At 43.9% G+C, this 16,281-nt stretch overlaps 1 protein-coding gene across 3 annotated transcripts in view; it reads right to left on the bottom strand.

Moving 5' to 3' along the window:
* Nucleotides 1-1,526: 1,526 nt before the first annotated feature.
* Nucleotides 1,527-16,281, bottom strand: part of SLC39A2 (solute carrier family 39 member 2) — a 25,064-nt gene continuing 10,309 nt past the window's right edge. Inside the window, exons 1-4 of one of the 3 annotated variants that reach the window (XM_086322170.1) lie at nt 3,993-6,223; nt 3,672-3,802; nt 3,388-3,438; nt 1,527-2,441 (exon numbers count right to left, since the gene is read on the bottom strand). In XM_086322170.1, coding sequence (XP_086178296.1) covers nt 1,809-2,441; nt 3,388-3,438; nt 3,672-3,802; nt 3,993-4,107 — 930 coding nt within the window. In that variant the 5' untranslated portion in view covers nt 4,108-6,223 and the 3' untranslated portion in view covers nt 1,527-1,808. Of the gene's footprint in view, nt 2,442-3,387; nt 3,439-3,671; nt 3,803-3,992; nt 6,224-16,281 lie in introns of those variants that run through there. The other 2 variants (XM_086322172.1, XM_086322173.1) reach the window with 2 other exon arrangements.

The raw sequence follows: 16,281 nt of genomic DNA, 5'->3' as shown, positions 1-16,281 counted from the left end.
TATGGGTTTGAAGAAACATGGGTTTGAAGCCCACTTAGCTACCAAGTTATTTAACTTTTCTAGTACTTCCCTTGACTTACCATAGGGATAATATTTACCTGGTAGAGTTGGGAAGGTGAGATAATATACGTGAAAGCAATAGAACTGTGCCAGATGCTCAGCATAGAAATTCTATCATTACTACATTAGAGTGTACTCCATGAAGTGCAATTAGTACCAAAGGGAAGACAAAATTGGATGATGCTTCAGGGAAATGATTTCCCTTGTCAGACATTTTTATTTAGCTTTGCCCGAGGCTTGCCTTCTCACTGGTCCCTATGAGTGTAAGCTGGGTTGGTGGGGAGGTTTATGTATCTTAATTTATGGGAAGGGTAATGGGATGGACAGGAGATAGACTGAGACAAGAATGAAACTCAGGAGACCTTGTCGGTGTTAAGGCCAGTTAAATACCAAAAATATGAGAAGGAGCAAGCTGGTGAGCAGTTGAGCGCACAGGGCACACCTTCTCTTTCCCTATTTCTCCACTAAGTCTGATATATTCCTCCATCCCATGGGTCAGTGGCTGGGCAATGGTCATCTGCTCCCCCTCGGTTTTAGATAATGTATATGTCCTCAGCAGTTCTTAAGAGAAGCAATACACTGTAAGAGTTACTCAAACTGAAAGGCAAATGGTCTAGAAAGGGGGGGGGGGGGCTGCAGCCATAGTGGCAGGTAAGACAGGCAGAAAGAAAGTCATTAAGTCATGGGCTGAGCCCAGTAATCACCCCAGACATCTATCTGGCATCTCTCTCTCTCTCTCTCCAAACACTGTTTCTTAATCCCTCAGCACGAGGCTGCTGGGAGGAGACAGAGACTCCAAGAAGAGCAAGAATGTCCCTGAAGCCACATGGGGCTCAGCATGAAACAGAGGAAGCATATGGAAATAGCTTCCATTTAGCTTTATCTCAAGAGTCTGTTGGATACTTTGTGGGAGGCTGATAACAGGCACAGGGAGTAGGGTGGGTGTGGATAGCATAGGAGAAAAATCTAGATCCCTAAACCTCTTCCCTCTGAATGTGGGAGCTCTGGCTCAGTTTCTCAAATTTGTGCATAAGGAGGATTCCTAGGTGGTGCCAGTGGTAAACCACACTCCTGCCAATGCAGGAGATGTAAGAGATGCAGGTTCAATCCTTGGGTTGGGAAGATCCCCTGGAGGAGGGCATGGTAAACTACTCCTGTATTCTTGCCTGGAGAAACTCCCTGGACAGAGGAGCCTTGTGGGCTATGGTCCATAGCATTGCAAAGAGTCAGACATGACTGAAGCGACTTACACACAGACACACATACGTGCATAAGGTGGTAGTGAGTTGTTGGAATTTCAGCAATGCTCCTGTAATTGGAGGGGCTGGGCCTGCAACTGACAGAATGAATGACTGGGGGCCCAATTCCAGAAAACAAGACTGTATCCCACACTCACCCTTCCCGCTCGCCACTCCACCACCTCCTGACCCTCCTAGGCAACCCAGAGAAATGAAGCACAGCACAGCTGAAGAGGAAGGACAAAATGACATTTTATTACACATAACAGCACAAATGGGACAAGAGTCAAATACTCTCATTTATAAGCACTCAACCAAAACAACTTTTTCTCAGTCCTGTATGAGAAATGGCATCTCACGTGGTGAAAAGTTGGGGTCCAGGTTACGGCACAATGCCTAGTAAATGTCACTGTGTCTCAGGGAAGAAATGTCAGAGGGTGAAGTCATTTGAGCAGCTTTTCCTGGGGGTAGGGAGGTCATCTTGGGTCCACCAGAAAAGTCAGGAATCTCTCATGCCCACAAGGCAATGACAGCCATAAAAGCAAAACCAGCAGCTACACAGCTCCACTTGGCCAGAGGGGCTTCAGGACTTGCAAGTTCCCGGGGCAGAATTTCCAGGAAGGTGACATACAGGAATGTACCAGCTGCCATGCCTTCTAACACAGACTGCGCCAAACCTTGCCCAGCTTTAGAGTCTCCTTGAGGCACGGCCAGCCCTATGGCTAGGCCCAGGGGGGACATGAGAGCTAAAGACAGGATGGAGAGCACGGCCCAACGTGATTTAGTGCCTACCTGCACCAGCCGCAGTCCTACACCAAACACCACGATCCCCTTGTGAGCCAGGACAGCAAGACAGAGCTGCACAGTAGATGCGACTGTGAGCTGCAGCCCCACAGCCAGACCTTCAAACACGGAGTGAAAGGAGAGCGAGAGCAAAAGGATGAGGGCTCGAAAGGGACCCCCTGAGGGTGAGGGTAGAGGTCCATGGCTGTGAGGTGCAAGCTCATGAGCTGTACCCAATTCCTGCTCCTGCACTTTGGGTGTTTCAGCAGTCCCAGGACAGCACTGCAATGCCAGCGACTCCAAAAGGAAGACAAGGAAGAAGCCCAGGGAGATGATGAGCTCTCCGTAGGGATACTCCATCTGGTGGGAACAGAAAGAGGTGTTGTGAGATGGCAAAGTGTGCTGTGCTTGTGCTCAGTCATATCCAACTGTTTGTGATCCTCTGGACTGTAGCCCGCCAGGTTCCATGGGATTTTCCAGGCAAAGATACTGGAGTGGGTTGCCATTTCCTTTTCCAGGGGTTCTTCCCCACCCAGGGATCGAATTCGAGTCTCCTGCGTTGATGGTGGTTTCTTTACTGCTAAGCCCTGGGGGAAGTAAGGAAGGGAAGAAATTGCACAGGATTGGGACTGGGCTGACAGAGAAGGCAATGGCAACCCACTCCAGCACTCTTGCCTGGAAAATCCCATGGATGGAGGAGCCTGGTAGGCTGCAGTCCATGGGGTCACGAAGAGTCAGACACGACTGAGCGACTTCACTTTCACTTTTCACTTTCATGCATTGGAGAAGGAAATGGCAACCCACTCCAGTGTTCTTGCCTGGAGAATCCCAGGGATGGGGGAGCCTGGTGGGCTGCCGTCTATGGGGTCGCACAGAGTCGGACATGACTGAAGCGGCTTAGCAGCAGTAGCAGCAGCAGGGACTGGGCTGAAGAGAATGGGAAGTGTGGTAACAGAACATAAAAAGGGGAATGAAGCCAAGAGGAGACATGGACGTTTGACCACAAGAAAACCTGAGGAAATAAGGGAAAGAATATCAATAGAGTTAGAAATACAGGGAAATGATAAGAAGCATGTATCAAAGGGTCCAGAGAAAGAATGGAAGGTTAAACAAGAGTTCTCTCTGGGTTTCATAAGCCCAGAAGGATTGAGTGGCTCCACCTTTCCTTGCCAACAACAATGTTAGAGCTGAGGGGCAGGAGGAATTCTTAGAATTCCACACACAAATCCTCTCAAAAAGGTCTGGGCATGAAAGCAATCTCTGGTTCTCCTTACTGTCCAGGTAAGGGCTGGTGGGAGACACTCACATAAGCTGAATCAGCATCATCATCAGAATGCCCCTCACTCTTTGTCCTGTTCTAGGGAGAAAAAAGCACAAATTAGATGAGGGAAAGCAGCTCAGCTTCCTGTTCTATGCCGTTGGCTCTACCACTTTCCTTCAAGGCCAATCTGACCTGTTGCCATCACTCCACACAATAGCCATCATCTTCCTCGTGGTTCCTTCTGTCCTTGACCTTGTCACTTCCCCCTCTTTCTTCCCCTCGTTCTGTTCATCATTCTGGCCTCGCAGCCTTGGAGGTCTGCCACTCACCTGTATCACCAAGTTCTGGATCTCTGATTTAATCCCCTCCAAGGCTTCAGCAGTCATGTGCATGAACCCTGCTCCCAGGAAAACACCAGCAGACGTGCAGCCCAGGAAACTGAGAACCCGGCGGTGACAACCTAATTAAAAGCAGGAGTTACAATCCAGTTCGCAAAGAGGAGATAAGAAGAAGGTGACTAAGGAGCCACAGGCAGCACTCAGTGTCCGAAGACTGGGGATGATGAGAGAATCAGAGCAAGATATCAGGACAGGGTGACAAGGCTGAAGTCAGACTTAGGTTGTGGGGACAAAAATGTGATAGGGCTGTACCTGTGGCTGTAGTAGTCTGGAACCACTTGAAGCAGATGGGAATAAGGCCACAGACCAGAGTGAGCACCAGCAGGGCAAATAGGCAGCCAATTTTTGTTCCTAGTAGTGGTTCCATCCTTGTGGTACAGCGTTAGTAGAGGCTCAGAAAGACAAGTGGAGTTATAGTCTTTGGAGCAGGAGGGGTGTCTCAGGTGGTCAGAGCTGGAGTGTTCACCCTCCTGAGTTTCAGGAGGCTATCAGGAATCCTCTTTCTGGTCTATGTTGCCTCTTCTTGTGTAGCCTTACATAGGAAGCTTGCCCAACCCCGGTTTCTCGCTCTTCCCCTACATGCAGGCCCCTCCCCTGGCTGACGCCTTCCTGAATTTAGAAACCAGAAACTCCAGACTCTCTGCCAGGCATGGCCTGGTGCAGTGTCTTCTCCTCCTCTTCAATGCTGTGACTAATCCAGGGGCTGTCGAGTCTTAGTTCTGGCTTGGGGCTGTTCTAATCCAGAGTGTATAGTAGCTCTCCCCAGCTGTTTTGTCCTGGGGACAATCTGATCTTGCCTCACTCAGGACATTTGATCTAAGCCTTTCATACCCTGTCTACTCCGCCTCAAGTCCTTTAGGTTGCTCTGTTGATACCTGAACTGCATCCTTTCAAAGGGGATTTGGGGCCACTTGGGATAAGAAGGAGAGAAGGAAACGGCACTCCACTCCAGTACTCTTGCCTGGAAAATCCCATGGAGAGAGAAACCTGGTGGGCTACAGTCCATGGGGTCACTGAGAGTCAGACACGACTGAGCGACTTCACTTTCTCTTTTTACTTTCATGCATTGGAGAAGGAAATGGCAACCCACTCCAGTGTTCTTGCTTGGAGAATCCCAGGGACGGAGGAGCCTGGTGGGCTGCTGTCTATGGGGTCACACAGAGTTGGACACGACTGAAGTGACTTAGCAGCAGCAGCAGCAGCAGGAATAAAGAGGTGGGGCTGGCAAGTAGAGCTGCCACCACTCTGTGAGAACTAGTAGAGGAGGGGACTTCCCTATCCTGTCACTCTAGAGAAATAGCTCCAGGCATGGAAATGTCTAGAAGGAAGTTGAGATTTCTAGTATTACAACAGTGATACTGTTACAACTTTTGACTATGCCTTTTTCCTGATATAAATTATAGAAAAGGGAACGAGAGTTTTAAGATGAAGAAAGTTGCTCTAGTTCTGAAACAGCAAGGCTTAGAGGAAAACAGAAACGAACCAGGTATACTGAAGGCTCCTGCCTGGACATGTAAAGATGGAGATGGAACATTGAGGCCTGAGGGGAACCGACTCTTGAGGCAAATGTGTATGGGGTTAACTATGAGTGAGTTGAGAAAGTTGAAAGGGGAGAAGGCAGAAAAAAATAGAAGCCAAGCAGCTGTTGATTACCCTGTTCAGGTGGACTGCCTAACAATCCTGAGACCTGTTAAGCCAGTTCTCAGGAAGCTGGGGGTGACTTTCCCCATCCCCCCTCCCCCCATTATCTGGTGGAAGCAGCAGGATTCTTCCAGGACAGGATGAGCTGGAGACTTATGTGGGGACCACTGAAAATCTGAGGATTCTCTTCATTATAGGATAGGCCATGACAACAGACCTCTCTACCTTTTAAGAAATCGCAAGATTCCTTTCCATTCTTTGAAAACTTTTTATTATTATTAAAGCTTCAAGTGAACACAGGTATATAGGGGTACTGTTGCTGAAACTCATCTCTGTTCACCAGAGTGAACAGAAACATAAAGACAGTTTTGGGTGAAGTATAAAAGAGTAGTTTTTTTTATTGTGCCAGGCAAAGGAGGCCACTGCAGGTTAATGTCCTACAGACTGTGCCTTCCCTCGAAAGAGAACAGCAAGGGGTCTTATAGTTTGAGGGTGGAAACCAAGACCATAGATAAGGATCAGGGTAGATCAAGCTTGCATTCTTCACTTCAGAAATTTTCAAAATTGTCACAGTTGGTGTTAGGTGCTCCTGGGACTGATTCTGGTGGTCCTTGAGATGATCACACCACGCATGACCTTTCTTTCTGGAATGAATGATGCTCACAAGGGAAGGGAGTTTTAGGGAGTGTTTTCTTGGAGAAGTAAACACCAGGTGCACAGCACAATTCTGGCTAGAAGGCAATCATTTGAGAAGTGCAATTAAGAAAGAAAAGCAGCTGTGAGAGTGTTGCAGTCTTTTACAGACCGGGACCTGGGGACTGGAGTCGACGAAAAGAAAGAGAGAAAAAGAGAGAAAGAGCAATATCCCTTGGGTTACGTGGAAAACCAATAAAGCCCATACACAGGACTTGTACCACTCACGAAGGCACAGGGCGTCCTCTCAAGGAGGTCAGAAAGCCCGGGTGAGAAAGTGAGCTCAGTAGGTTTCCATGCTCTGAAGAAGTAGCCGGAGATAGAAAGAAGGACGCAGGGGACCCAAGTCTCTAGTGAAACAAGGGTATTTTATTAGCATGCTTATAAGAAATGCATGCTTATATATCTTCAGTAAAATGATTACTCAGCCATTAAAAAGAATGAAATTCCACCAGTTGGAAGGATAGTCTAATAAGTACAAGGTCGCTGAAGAGAGTCACTGAAGGGAGTCACTTGAAGGGAATCCAAGCAGGTGCTCTTTCCCATGATCTCAGTCCTGAGAACTGCATGCAGCTCTACTCGTTCCTGTATCCCAGGAACTGATAAGGAACAGACAGTCCTTGAGAAACGGCACACAAAGGAAGAAAATGCAACATATTGGATCCCTTAAAGTTGACCGTCCCCTGACAATTCCTTTTTTAATTTTTTCATAATTCGGGGTGACTGTAGATACTTTTGTGAAAAAGACCCTGACGAAATGAGTTTGTTTAGTTTGAACAATTTTAGTTGAAAGGCATTGGTATACTACAAATATAACCATCAGGATAATTATCAGTGTCATAGCTCCAGATCCAATACTATGTATAATGCTTTGAAATCATCCTCGAGGGTCTAGCCCAGATAATTAATCAGCTAGCTGTTCAGCTAAGGTTTCCAGATTTTTGAAAGCGGGTAGACTGTTAGAGAAAGTTTCAAAGATTTCTTTTGGTAATAATTGTACATTTAAGGAAGCATTATCATGTAAGTCTTGCAAATGAAATTTGATTTGTTCCCAATTGTAGGCACTATAGTTGAACCGAACAGGGGTCATACAAAATTGAGTAGAATTTCAGTTATATTTTAGTATAGCTTGTTTTTGCAAATCTATTAATTGATCTTCAACTTATTGGATGGCTCTTTTTATTTCTTGTATTTCATCTTGAATTTCCTCATTTACCTGAGTCTGAATGGTCCACATAGTATGAGCATCTTTGGTCCAATTTTGAATAAAGTTGTGTGTTTGAATTGAGGTTTGTAAAGCAATGCCTGCAACAGCGGCAGTAGTGCAAATGGCCATTAATCCCCAAATGCCAAGAATTAACCATCCAATGAATTGTTTAGATCATCGAAGTGATTTAGTAAGTAGCTGGGAGGCAAATCCTGCCATGGGACCCTCTTCCCAGGGTCATTGGAGATCTATTGGCAACCATAGATTACGTCACAAATGAAGAATCAAAAGGGATTCATTTTTCAAAGAGACAGAGGAATTAAAACAAGCATATAATTTGCAATCTATACAAGGCACAAAACATAAAGTCTTATTAAACTGCAAGTTCCCTATAGCTATAACAAAAGGAAGGGGAACACAAGCTTGTATGAAATATGAATGATTATAATGAAAGAAATAGTTACTATGACTATGACTGGTCCCCATAAAATATCCAGTCCAAGTTCCAAGTTCTTTGGTGTTTGTGGCAAGTTTCCAGATGTCCCATTGTTCAGGCCCAATCCGTTTATTGAGGATGATTCGAGGTCGAGGGGGTGCCATTCCACCGTCAAGCCACCCAAGGGTCCTTTGTTAATACAATGAAGTCCATTGTAGTATTAGTAACCTTTTATGCTACTTGAGTAGTATAATCATATACAGTGGTGTTAATATCATCTGAGCAGTTAGACAACTACATACCATGGGGTCCCCAATAATCAATGGTGTTCAGTTTAGTCACTCAGTCGTGTCTGACTCTTTGCAACCCTATGAATCACAGCATGCCAGGCCTCCCTGTCCATCACCAACTCCCGGAGTTCACTCAGACTCACGTCCATCGAGTCAGTGATGCCATCCAGCCGTCTCATCCTCTGTCGTCCCCTTCTCCTCCTGCCCCCTGTCCCTCCCAGCATCAGAGTCTTTTCCAATGAGTCAACTCTTCGCATGAGGTGGCCAAAGTACTGGAGTTTCAGCTTTAGCATCATTCCTTCCAAAGAACACCCAGGGCTGATGTCCTTTAGAATGGACTGGTTGGATCTCCTTGCAGTCCAAGGGACTCTCAAGAGTCTTCTCCAACACCACAGTTCAAAAGCATGAATTCTTCGGTGCTCAGCTTTCTTCACAGTCCAACTCTCACATCCATACATGACCACTGGAAAAACCATAGCCTTGACTAGACGGACCTTTGTTAGCAAAGTAATGTCTCTGCTTTTGAATATGCTATCTAGTTGGTCATAACTTTCCTTCCAAGCAGTAAGCGTCTTTTAATTTCATGGCTGCAGTCACCATCTGTAGTGATTTTGGAGCCCAAAAAATAAAGTCTGACACTGTTTTCACTGTTATCCCATCTATTTCCCATGAAGTGATGGGACCAGATGCCATGATCATTTTCTGAATGTTGAGCTTTAAGCCAACTTTTTCACTCTCCTCTTTCACTTTCATCAAGAGGCTTTTTAGTTCCTCTTCACTTTCTGCCATAAGGGTGGTGTCATCTGCATATCTGAGGTTATTGATATTCTCCTGGCAATCTTGATTCCAGCTTGTGCTTCTTCCAGACCAGTGTTTCTCATGATGTACTCTGCATATAATTTAAATAGGCAGGGTGACAATGTACAGCCTTGATGTACTCCTTTTCCTATTTGGAACTAGTCTGTTGTTCCATGTCCAGTTCTAACGGTTGCTTCCTGACCTGCATACAAATTTCTCAAGAGGCAGATCAGGTGGTCTGGTATTCCCATCTCTTTCAGAATTTTCCACAGTTTATTGTGATCCACACAGTCAAAGGCTTTGGCATAGTCAATAAGGCAGAAATAGATGTTTTTCTGGAACTTTCTTGCTTTTTCCATGATCCAGCGGATGTTGGCAATTTGACCTCTGGTTCCTCTGCCTTTTCTAAAACCAGCATGAACATCCGGAAGTTCACGGTTCACGTATTGCTGAAGCCTGGCTTGGAGAATTTGGAGCATTACTTTACTAGCGTGTGAGATGAGTGCAATTGTGCGGTAGTTTGAGCATTCTTTGGCATTGCCTTTCTTTGGGATTGGAATGAAAACTGACCTTTTCCAGTCCTGTGGCCACTGCTGAGTTTTCCTAATTTGCTTGTATATTGAGTGCAGCACTTTCACAGCATCATCTTTCAGGATTTGAAATAGCTCAACTGGAATTCCATCATCTCCACTAGCTTTGTTTGTAGTGATGCTTTCTAAGGCCCACTTGACTTCCCATTCCAGGATGTCTGGCCCTAGGTGAGTGATCACACCATCATGATTATCTGGGTCATGAAGATCTTTTTTGTATAGTTCTTCTGTGTATTCCTGCCACCTCTTTTTAATATCTTCTGCTTCTGTTAGGTCCATACCATTTCTGTCCTTTATTGAGCCCATCTTTGCATGAAATGTCCCTTGGTATATCTAATTTTCTTGAAGAGATCTCTAGTCTTTCCCATTCTGTTGTTTTCCTCTATTTCTTTGCATTGATTGCTGAGGAAGGCTTTCTTATCTCTTCTTGCTATTCTTTGGAACTCTGCATTCAGATGCTTATATCTTTCCTTTTCTCCTTTGCTTTTCACTTCTCTTCTTTTCACAGCTATTTGTAAGGCCTCCCCAGACAGCCATTTTGCTTTTTTGCATTTCTTTTCCATGGGGATGGTCTTGATCCCTGTCTCCTGTGCAATGTCACGAACCTCTGTCCATAGTTCATCAGGCACTCTATCATATCTAGTCCCTTAAATCTATTTCTCACTTCCACTGTATAATCATAAGGGATTTGATTTAGGTCATACCTGAATGGTCTAGTGGTTTTCCCTACTTTCTTCAATTTCAGTCTGAATTTGGCAATAAGGAGTTCATGGTCTGAGCCACAGTCAGCTCCTAGTCTTGTTTTTGCTGACTGTATAGAGCTTCTCCATTTTTGGCTGCAAAGAATATAATCAATCTGATTTTGGTGTTGACCATCTGGTGATGTCCATGTGTACAGTCTTCTCTTGTGTTGTTGGAAGAGGGTGTTTGCTATGACCAGTGCATTTTCTTGGCAAAACTCTATTAGTGTTTGCCCTGCTTCATTCCGTATTCCAAGGCCAAATTTGCCTGTTACTTCAGGTGTTTCTTGACTTCCTACTTTTGCATTCCAGTCCCCTATAATGAAAAGGATATCTTTTTTGGGTGTTAGTTCTAGAAGGTCTTGTAGGTCTTCATAGGACAGTTCAACTTCATCTTCTTCAGCGTTACTGGTTGGGGCATAGACTTGGATTACTGTGATATTGAATGGTTTGCCTTGGAAACGAACAGAGATCATTCTGTCATTTTTGAGATTGCATCCAATCAATGGTGTAATTGGCCACAAACATTAATTTTCCTGATTTAGCCTGACATCTGTCCCAATGAATAGGAGTATATTTAAAGTTTTTATATGTAAATCCTTTACATAATGATTTTTGTTTTTTCCCTAGAGTTTCAGTAGTGTTGACATGGTTCTCATAGAAAGAAAGGGCAGTAAACTGTCCAAGCAATGTCCAAAAGTTCTTCTTTGGAGGCAGAATGAAAGCCCATGTTTGTCAGCTAAAGTTAATGCATAATTCTTTTGGACCCATGCATAGACGAAGGACTTCATACCCTAGAGAAATATTAATTAGTCTTCCTTTTTTCTCAGGATGAGAAGGCCCCTCCAAGCTCCAAGGAGGAGGCATATGTACTGAGTCATCAGTGGATATGATTGGTCCTTTATCTGTCCATTTTATAACCTGCAGTAAAGGGGGGTTGGGTATATAGGCCCAGTAAGTATGATTAATTAATTCAGCGTGAGCAGGGGAAGCAAAAGCAAGCAAAGCAAGCATAGCAATAAAAATATTTTCTGGATTCTGAGGCATTTCCTGTTGAGAAACCAGATTTTCAGCTTGATTAGTAAGGGTTTTTATTTGTCCCCAAGTAGGGAGATCATGCCTGGAAAATCCCATGGATGGAGGAGCCTGGTGGGCCGTAGTCCATGGGATCACTAAGAGTTGGACATGAATGAACAACTTCACTTTCACTTTTCACTTTCATGCATTGGAGAAGGAAATGGCAACCCACTCCAGTGTTCTTGCCTGGAGAATCCCAGGGACGGGGGAGCCTGGTGGGCTGCCGTTTCTGGGGTAGCACAGAGTCGGAAATGACTGAAGTGACTTAGCAGGAGCAGTGACAGGAGATCATGAGGTTGATGACATCGAGGGCGGTGCTTCTTGGAGAGTTTTAGAGCAGCCATGGCCTGTATTGGAATTTCTTCCTCCTGGGGGTTTTGTCTTTTTGTCTTTATTTTGAATACTGGAGGCTCCCCTGGGGCGGATTTTCCGAAGAGGAAGCCAATTGAGTTTGTTGGATCCATCTGGAGAAATACAAGCATATCCCTTTCCCTGTAAGATTTCCCAGATTTCCATTGTTTAGTCAGCCCGTCTTGATACCAAATGGGCAGAGGAGGAGAGGTATCCTGTAATCCTTCAAAATGTTTTTCTGCTCTTGTTAAGATATCTCCCTGTGGTAAGTTTAAAAAATTTACTAGAGCTAATCAATGAATATAGTAAAGTTGCAGGATATAAAATCAATACACAGAAATCCCTTGCATTCCTATACACTAATAATGAGAAATTGAAAGAGAAATTAAAGAAACAATTCCATTCACCAATGCAATGAAAAGAATAAAATACTTAGGAATCAGATCAGATCAGATCAGTCACTCAGTCATGTCCGACTCTTTGCCACCGCATGAATCACAGCAAGCCAGGCCTCCCTGTCCATCACCAACTCCCGGAGTTCACTCAGACTCATGTCCATCGAGTCAGTGATGCCATCCAGCCATCTCATCCTCTGTCGTCCCCTTCTCCTCTTGCCCCCAATCCCTCCCAGCATCAGAGTCTTTTCCAATGAGTCAACTCTTCGCATGAGGTGGCCAAAGTACTGGAGTTTCAGCTTTAGCATCATTCCTTCCAAAGAAATCCCAGGGCTGATGTCCTTTAGAATGGACTGGTTGGATCTCCTTGCAGTCCAAGGGACTCTCAAGAGTCTTCTCCAACACCACAGTTCAAAAGCATCAATTCTTCGGCGCTCAGCCTTCTTCACAGTCCAACTCTCACATCCATACATGACCACAGGAAAAACCATAGCCTTGACTAGACGAACCTTTGTTGTCAAAGTAATGTCTCTGCTTTTGAATATGCTATCTAGGTTGGTCATAACTTTCCTTCCAAGGAGTAAGCGTCTTTTAATTTCATGGCTGCAGTCATCATCTGCAGTGATTTTGGAGCCCAGAAAAATAAAGTCTGACACTGTTTCCACTGTTTCCCCATCTATTTCCCATGAAGTGATGGGACCGGATGCCATAATCTTCATTTTCTGAATGTTGAGCTTTAAGCCAATTTTTTCACTCTCCACTTTCACCTTCATCAAGAGGCTTTTGAGTTCCTCTTCACCTTCTGCCATAAGGGTGGTGTCATCTGCATATCTGAGGTTATTGATATTTCTCCCAGCAATCCTGATTCCAGCTTGTGTTCCTTCCAGTCCAGTCCAGCGTTTCTCATGACGTACTCTGCATATAAGTTAAATAAACAGGGTGACAATATACAACCTTGACGTCCTCCTTTTCCTATTTGGAACCAGTCTGTTGTTCCATGTCCAGTTCTAACTGTTGCTTCCTGACCTGCATACAGATTTCTCAAGAGGCAGGACAGGTGGTCTGGTATTCCCATCTCTTTCAGAATTTTCCACAGTTTATTGTGATCCACACAGTCAAAGGCTTTGGCATAGTCAATAAAGCAGAAATAGATGTTTTTCTGGAACTCTCTTGCTTTTTCCATGATCCAGCGGATGTTGGCAATTTGACCTCTGGTTCCTCTGCCTTTTCTAAAACCAGCTTGAACATCAGGAAGTTCACAGTTCACATATTGCTGAAGCCTGGCTTGGAGAATTTGGAGCATTACTTTACTAGCGTGTGAGATGAGTGCAATTGTGCGGTAGTTTGAGCATTCTTTGGCATTGCCTTTCTTTGGGATTGGAATGAAAACTGACCTTTTCCAGTCCTGTGGCCACTGCTGAGTTTTCCAAATTTGCTGGCATATTGAGTGCAGCACTTTCACAGCATCATCTTTCAGGATTTGGAATAGCTCAACTGGAATTCCATCACCTCCACTAGCTTTGTTTGTAGTGATGCTTTCTAAGGCCCACTTGACTTTCCATTCCAGGATGTCTGGCTCTAGGTCAGTGATCACACCATCGTGATTATCTGGGTCGTGAAGCTCTTTTTTGTACAGTTCTTCTGTGTATTCTCGCCATCTCTTCTTAATATCTTCTGCTTCTGTTCAGTCCATACTATTTCTGTCCTTTATTGAGCCCATCTTTGCATGAAATGTTCCTTTGGTATCTCTGATTTTCTTGAAGAGGTCTCTAGTCTTTCCCATTCTGTTGTTTTCCTCTATTTCTTTGCATTGATCGCTGAGGAAGGCTTTCTTATCTCTTCTTGCTATTCTTTGGAACTCTGCATTCAGATGTTTATATCTTTCCTTTTCTCCTTTGCTTTTCGCTTCTCTTCTTTTCACAGCTATTTGTAAGGCCTCCCCAGACAGCCATTTTGCTTTTTTGCATTTCTTTTCCATGGGGATGGTCTTGATCCCTGTCTCCTGTGCAATGTCACGAACCTCCGTCCATAGCTCATCAGGCATTCTATCAGATCTAGTCCCTTAAATCTATTTCTCACTTCCACTGTATAATCATAAGGGATTTGATTTAGGTCATACCTGAATGGTCTAGTGGTTTTCCCTACTTTCTTCAATTTCAGTCTGAATTTGGCAATAAGGAGTTCATGGTCTGAGCCACAGTCAGCTCCTGGTCTTGTTTTTGCTGACTGTATAGAGCTTCTCCATTTTTGGTTGCAAAGAATATAATCAATCTGATTTCAGTGTTGACCATCTGGTGATGTCCATGTGTACAGTCTTCTCTTGTGTTGTTGGAAGAGGGTGTTTGCTATGACCAGTGCATTTTCTTGGCAAAACTCTGTTAGTCTTTGCCCTGCTTCATTCCGTATTCCAAGGCCAAATTTGCCTGTTACTCCAGGTGTTTCTTGACTTCCTACTTTTGCATTCCAGTCCCCTATAATGAAAAGGACATCTTACTTAGGAATATATTTACCTAAAGAAACTAAAGACCTATATATATAAAACTATAAAACACTGGTGAAAGAAATCAAAGAGGACACTAATAGATGGAGAAATATACCATGTTCATGGATTGGAAGAATCAATATAGTGAAAATGTGTATACTACTCAAAGCATCTATAGATTCAATGCAATCCCTAGCAAGCTACCAACAGTATTTTTCACAGAGCTAAAACAAATAATTTCACAATTTGTATGGAAATACAAAAAACCTCGAATAGCCAAAGCAATCTTGAGAAAGAAGAATGGAACTGGAGGAATCAACCTGCCTGACTTCAGGCTCTACTACAAAGCCACAGTCATGAAGACAGTATGGTACTGGCACAACAACAGAAATATAGATCAGTGGAACAAAATAGAAAGCCCAGAGATAAATCCATGCACCTATGGACACCTTATCTTTGACTAGGAAGCAAGAATATACAATGGAGAAAAGACAATCTCTTTAACAAGTGGTGCTGGGAAAACTGGTCAACCACTTGTAAAAGAATGAAACTAGAACACTTTCTAACACCATACACAAAAATAAACTCAAAATGGATTAAAGATCTAAATTTAAGACCAGAAACTATAAAACTCTTAGAGGAGAACATAGGCAAAACACTCTCCGACATAAATCATAGCAGGATCCTCTATGACCCATCTCCCAGAATATTGGAAATAAAAGCAAAAATAAACAAATGGGACCTAATTAAAATTAAAAGCTTCTGCACAACAAGGGAAACTATAAGCAAGGTGAAAAGACAGCCGTCAGAATGGGAGAAAATAATAGCAAATGAAGCAACTGGCAAAGAACTAATCTCAATAATATACAAGGAACTCCTGCAGCTCAATTCCAGAAAAATAAATGACCCAATCAAAAAATGGGTCAAAGAACTAAACAGACATTTCTCCAAAGAAGACATACAGATGGCTAACAAACACATGAAAAGATGCTCAACATCACTCATTATCAGAGAAATGCAAATCAAAACCACAGTGAGGTACCATTTCATGCCAGTCTCACATGGCGTGAAGAATGGCTACAATCCAAAAGTCTACAAGCAATAAATGCTGGAGAGGATGTGGAGAAAAGGGAACCCTCTTACACTGTTGGTGGGAATGCAAACTAGTACAGCCACTATGGAGAACAGTGTGGAGATTCCTTAAAAACTGGAAATAGAACTGCCTTATGACCCAGCAATCCCACTGCTGGGCATACACACTGAGGAAACCAGAAGGGAAAGGGACACGTGTACCCCAACGTTCATCGCAGCACTGTTTATAATAGCCAGGACATGGAAGCAACCTAGATGTCCATCAGCAGATGAATGGATAATGGATAAGAAAGCTGTGGTACATATACACAATGGAGTATTACTCAGCCATTAAAAAGAATACATTTGAATCAGTTCTAATGAGGTGGATGAAACTGGAGCCTATTATACGGAGTGAAGTAAGCTAGAAAGAAAAACACCAATACAGTATACTAATGCATATATATGGAATTTAGAAAGATGGTAACAATAACCCTGTATGTGAGACAGCAAAAGAGATACAGATGTATAGAACAGTCTTTTGGACTCTGTGGGAGAGGGAAAGGGTGGGGTGATTTGGGAGAATGGCATTGAAACATGTATAATATCATATAAGAAATGAATCTCCAGTCCAGGTTTGATGCAGGATACAGGATCCTTGGGGCTGGTGCACTGGGATGACCCAGAGGGATGGTACGGGGAGGGAGGTGGGAAGGGGCTTCAGGATGGGGAACATGTGTACACCCGTGCCTGTTGATGTATGGCAAAAC

This window comes from Bos grunniens, chromosome 10 (assembly GCF_055505025.1).
Source record: "Bos grunniens cultivar Pamir isolate PY7600 chromosome 10, Bosgru_T2T1.0, whole genome shotgun sequence".
In the NCBI taxonomy this organism is placed as follows: domain Eukaryota; kingdom Metazoa; phylum Chordata; class Mammalia; order Artiodactyla; family Bovidae; genus Bos; species Bos grunniens.
Note: the sequence above shows the minus strand (reverse complement) of the source record. Positions and strands in the feature narration are given on the sequence as shown.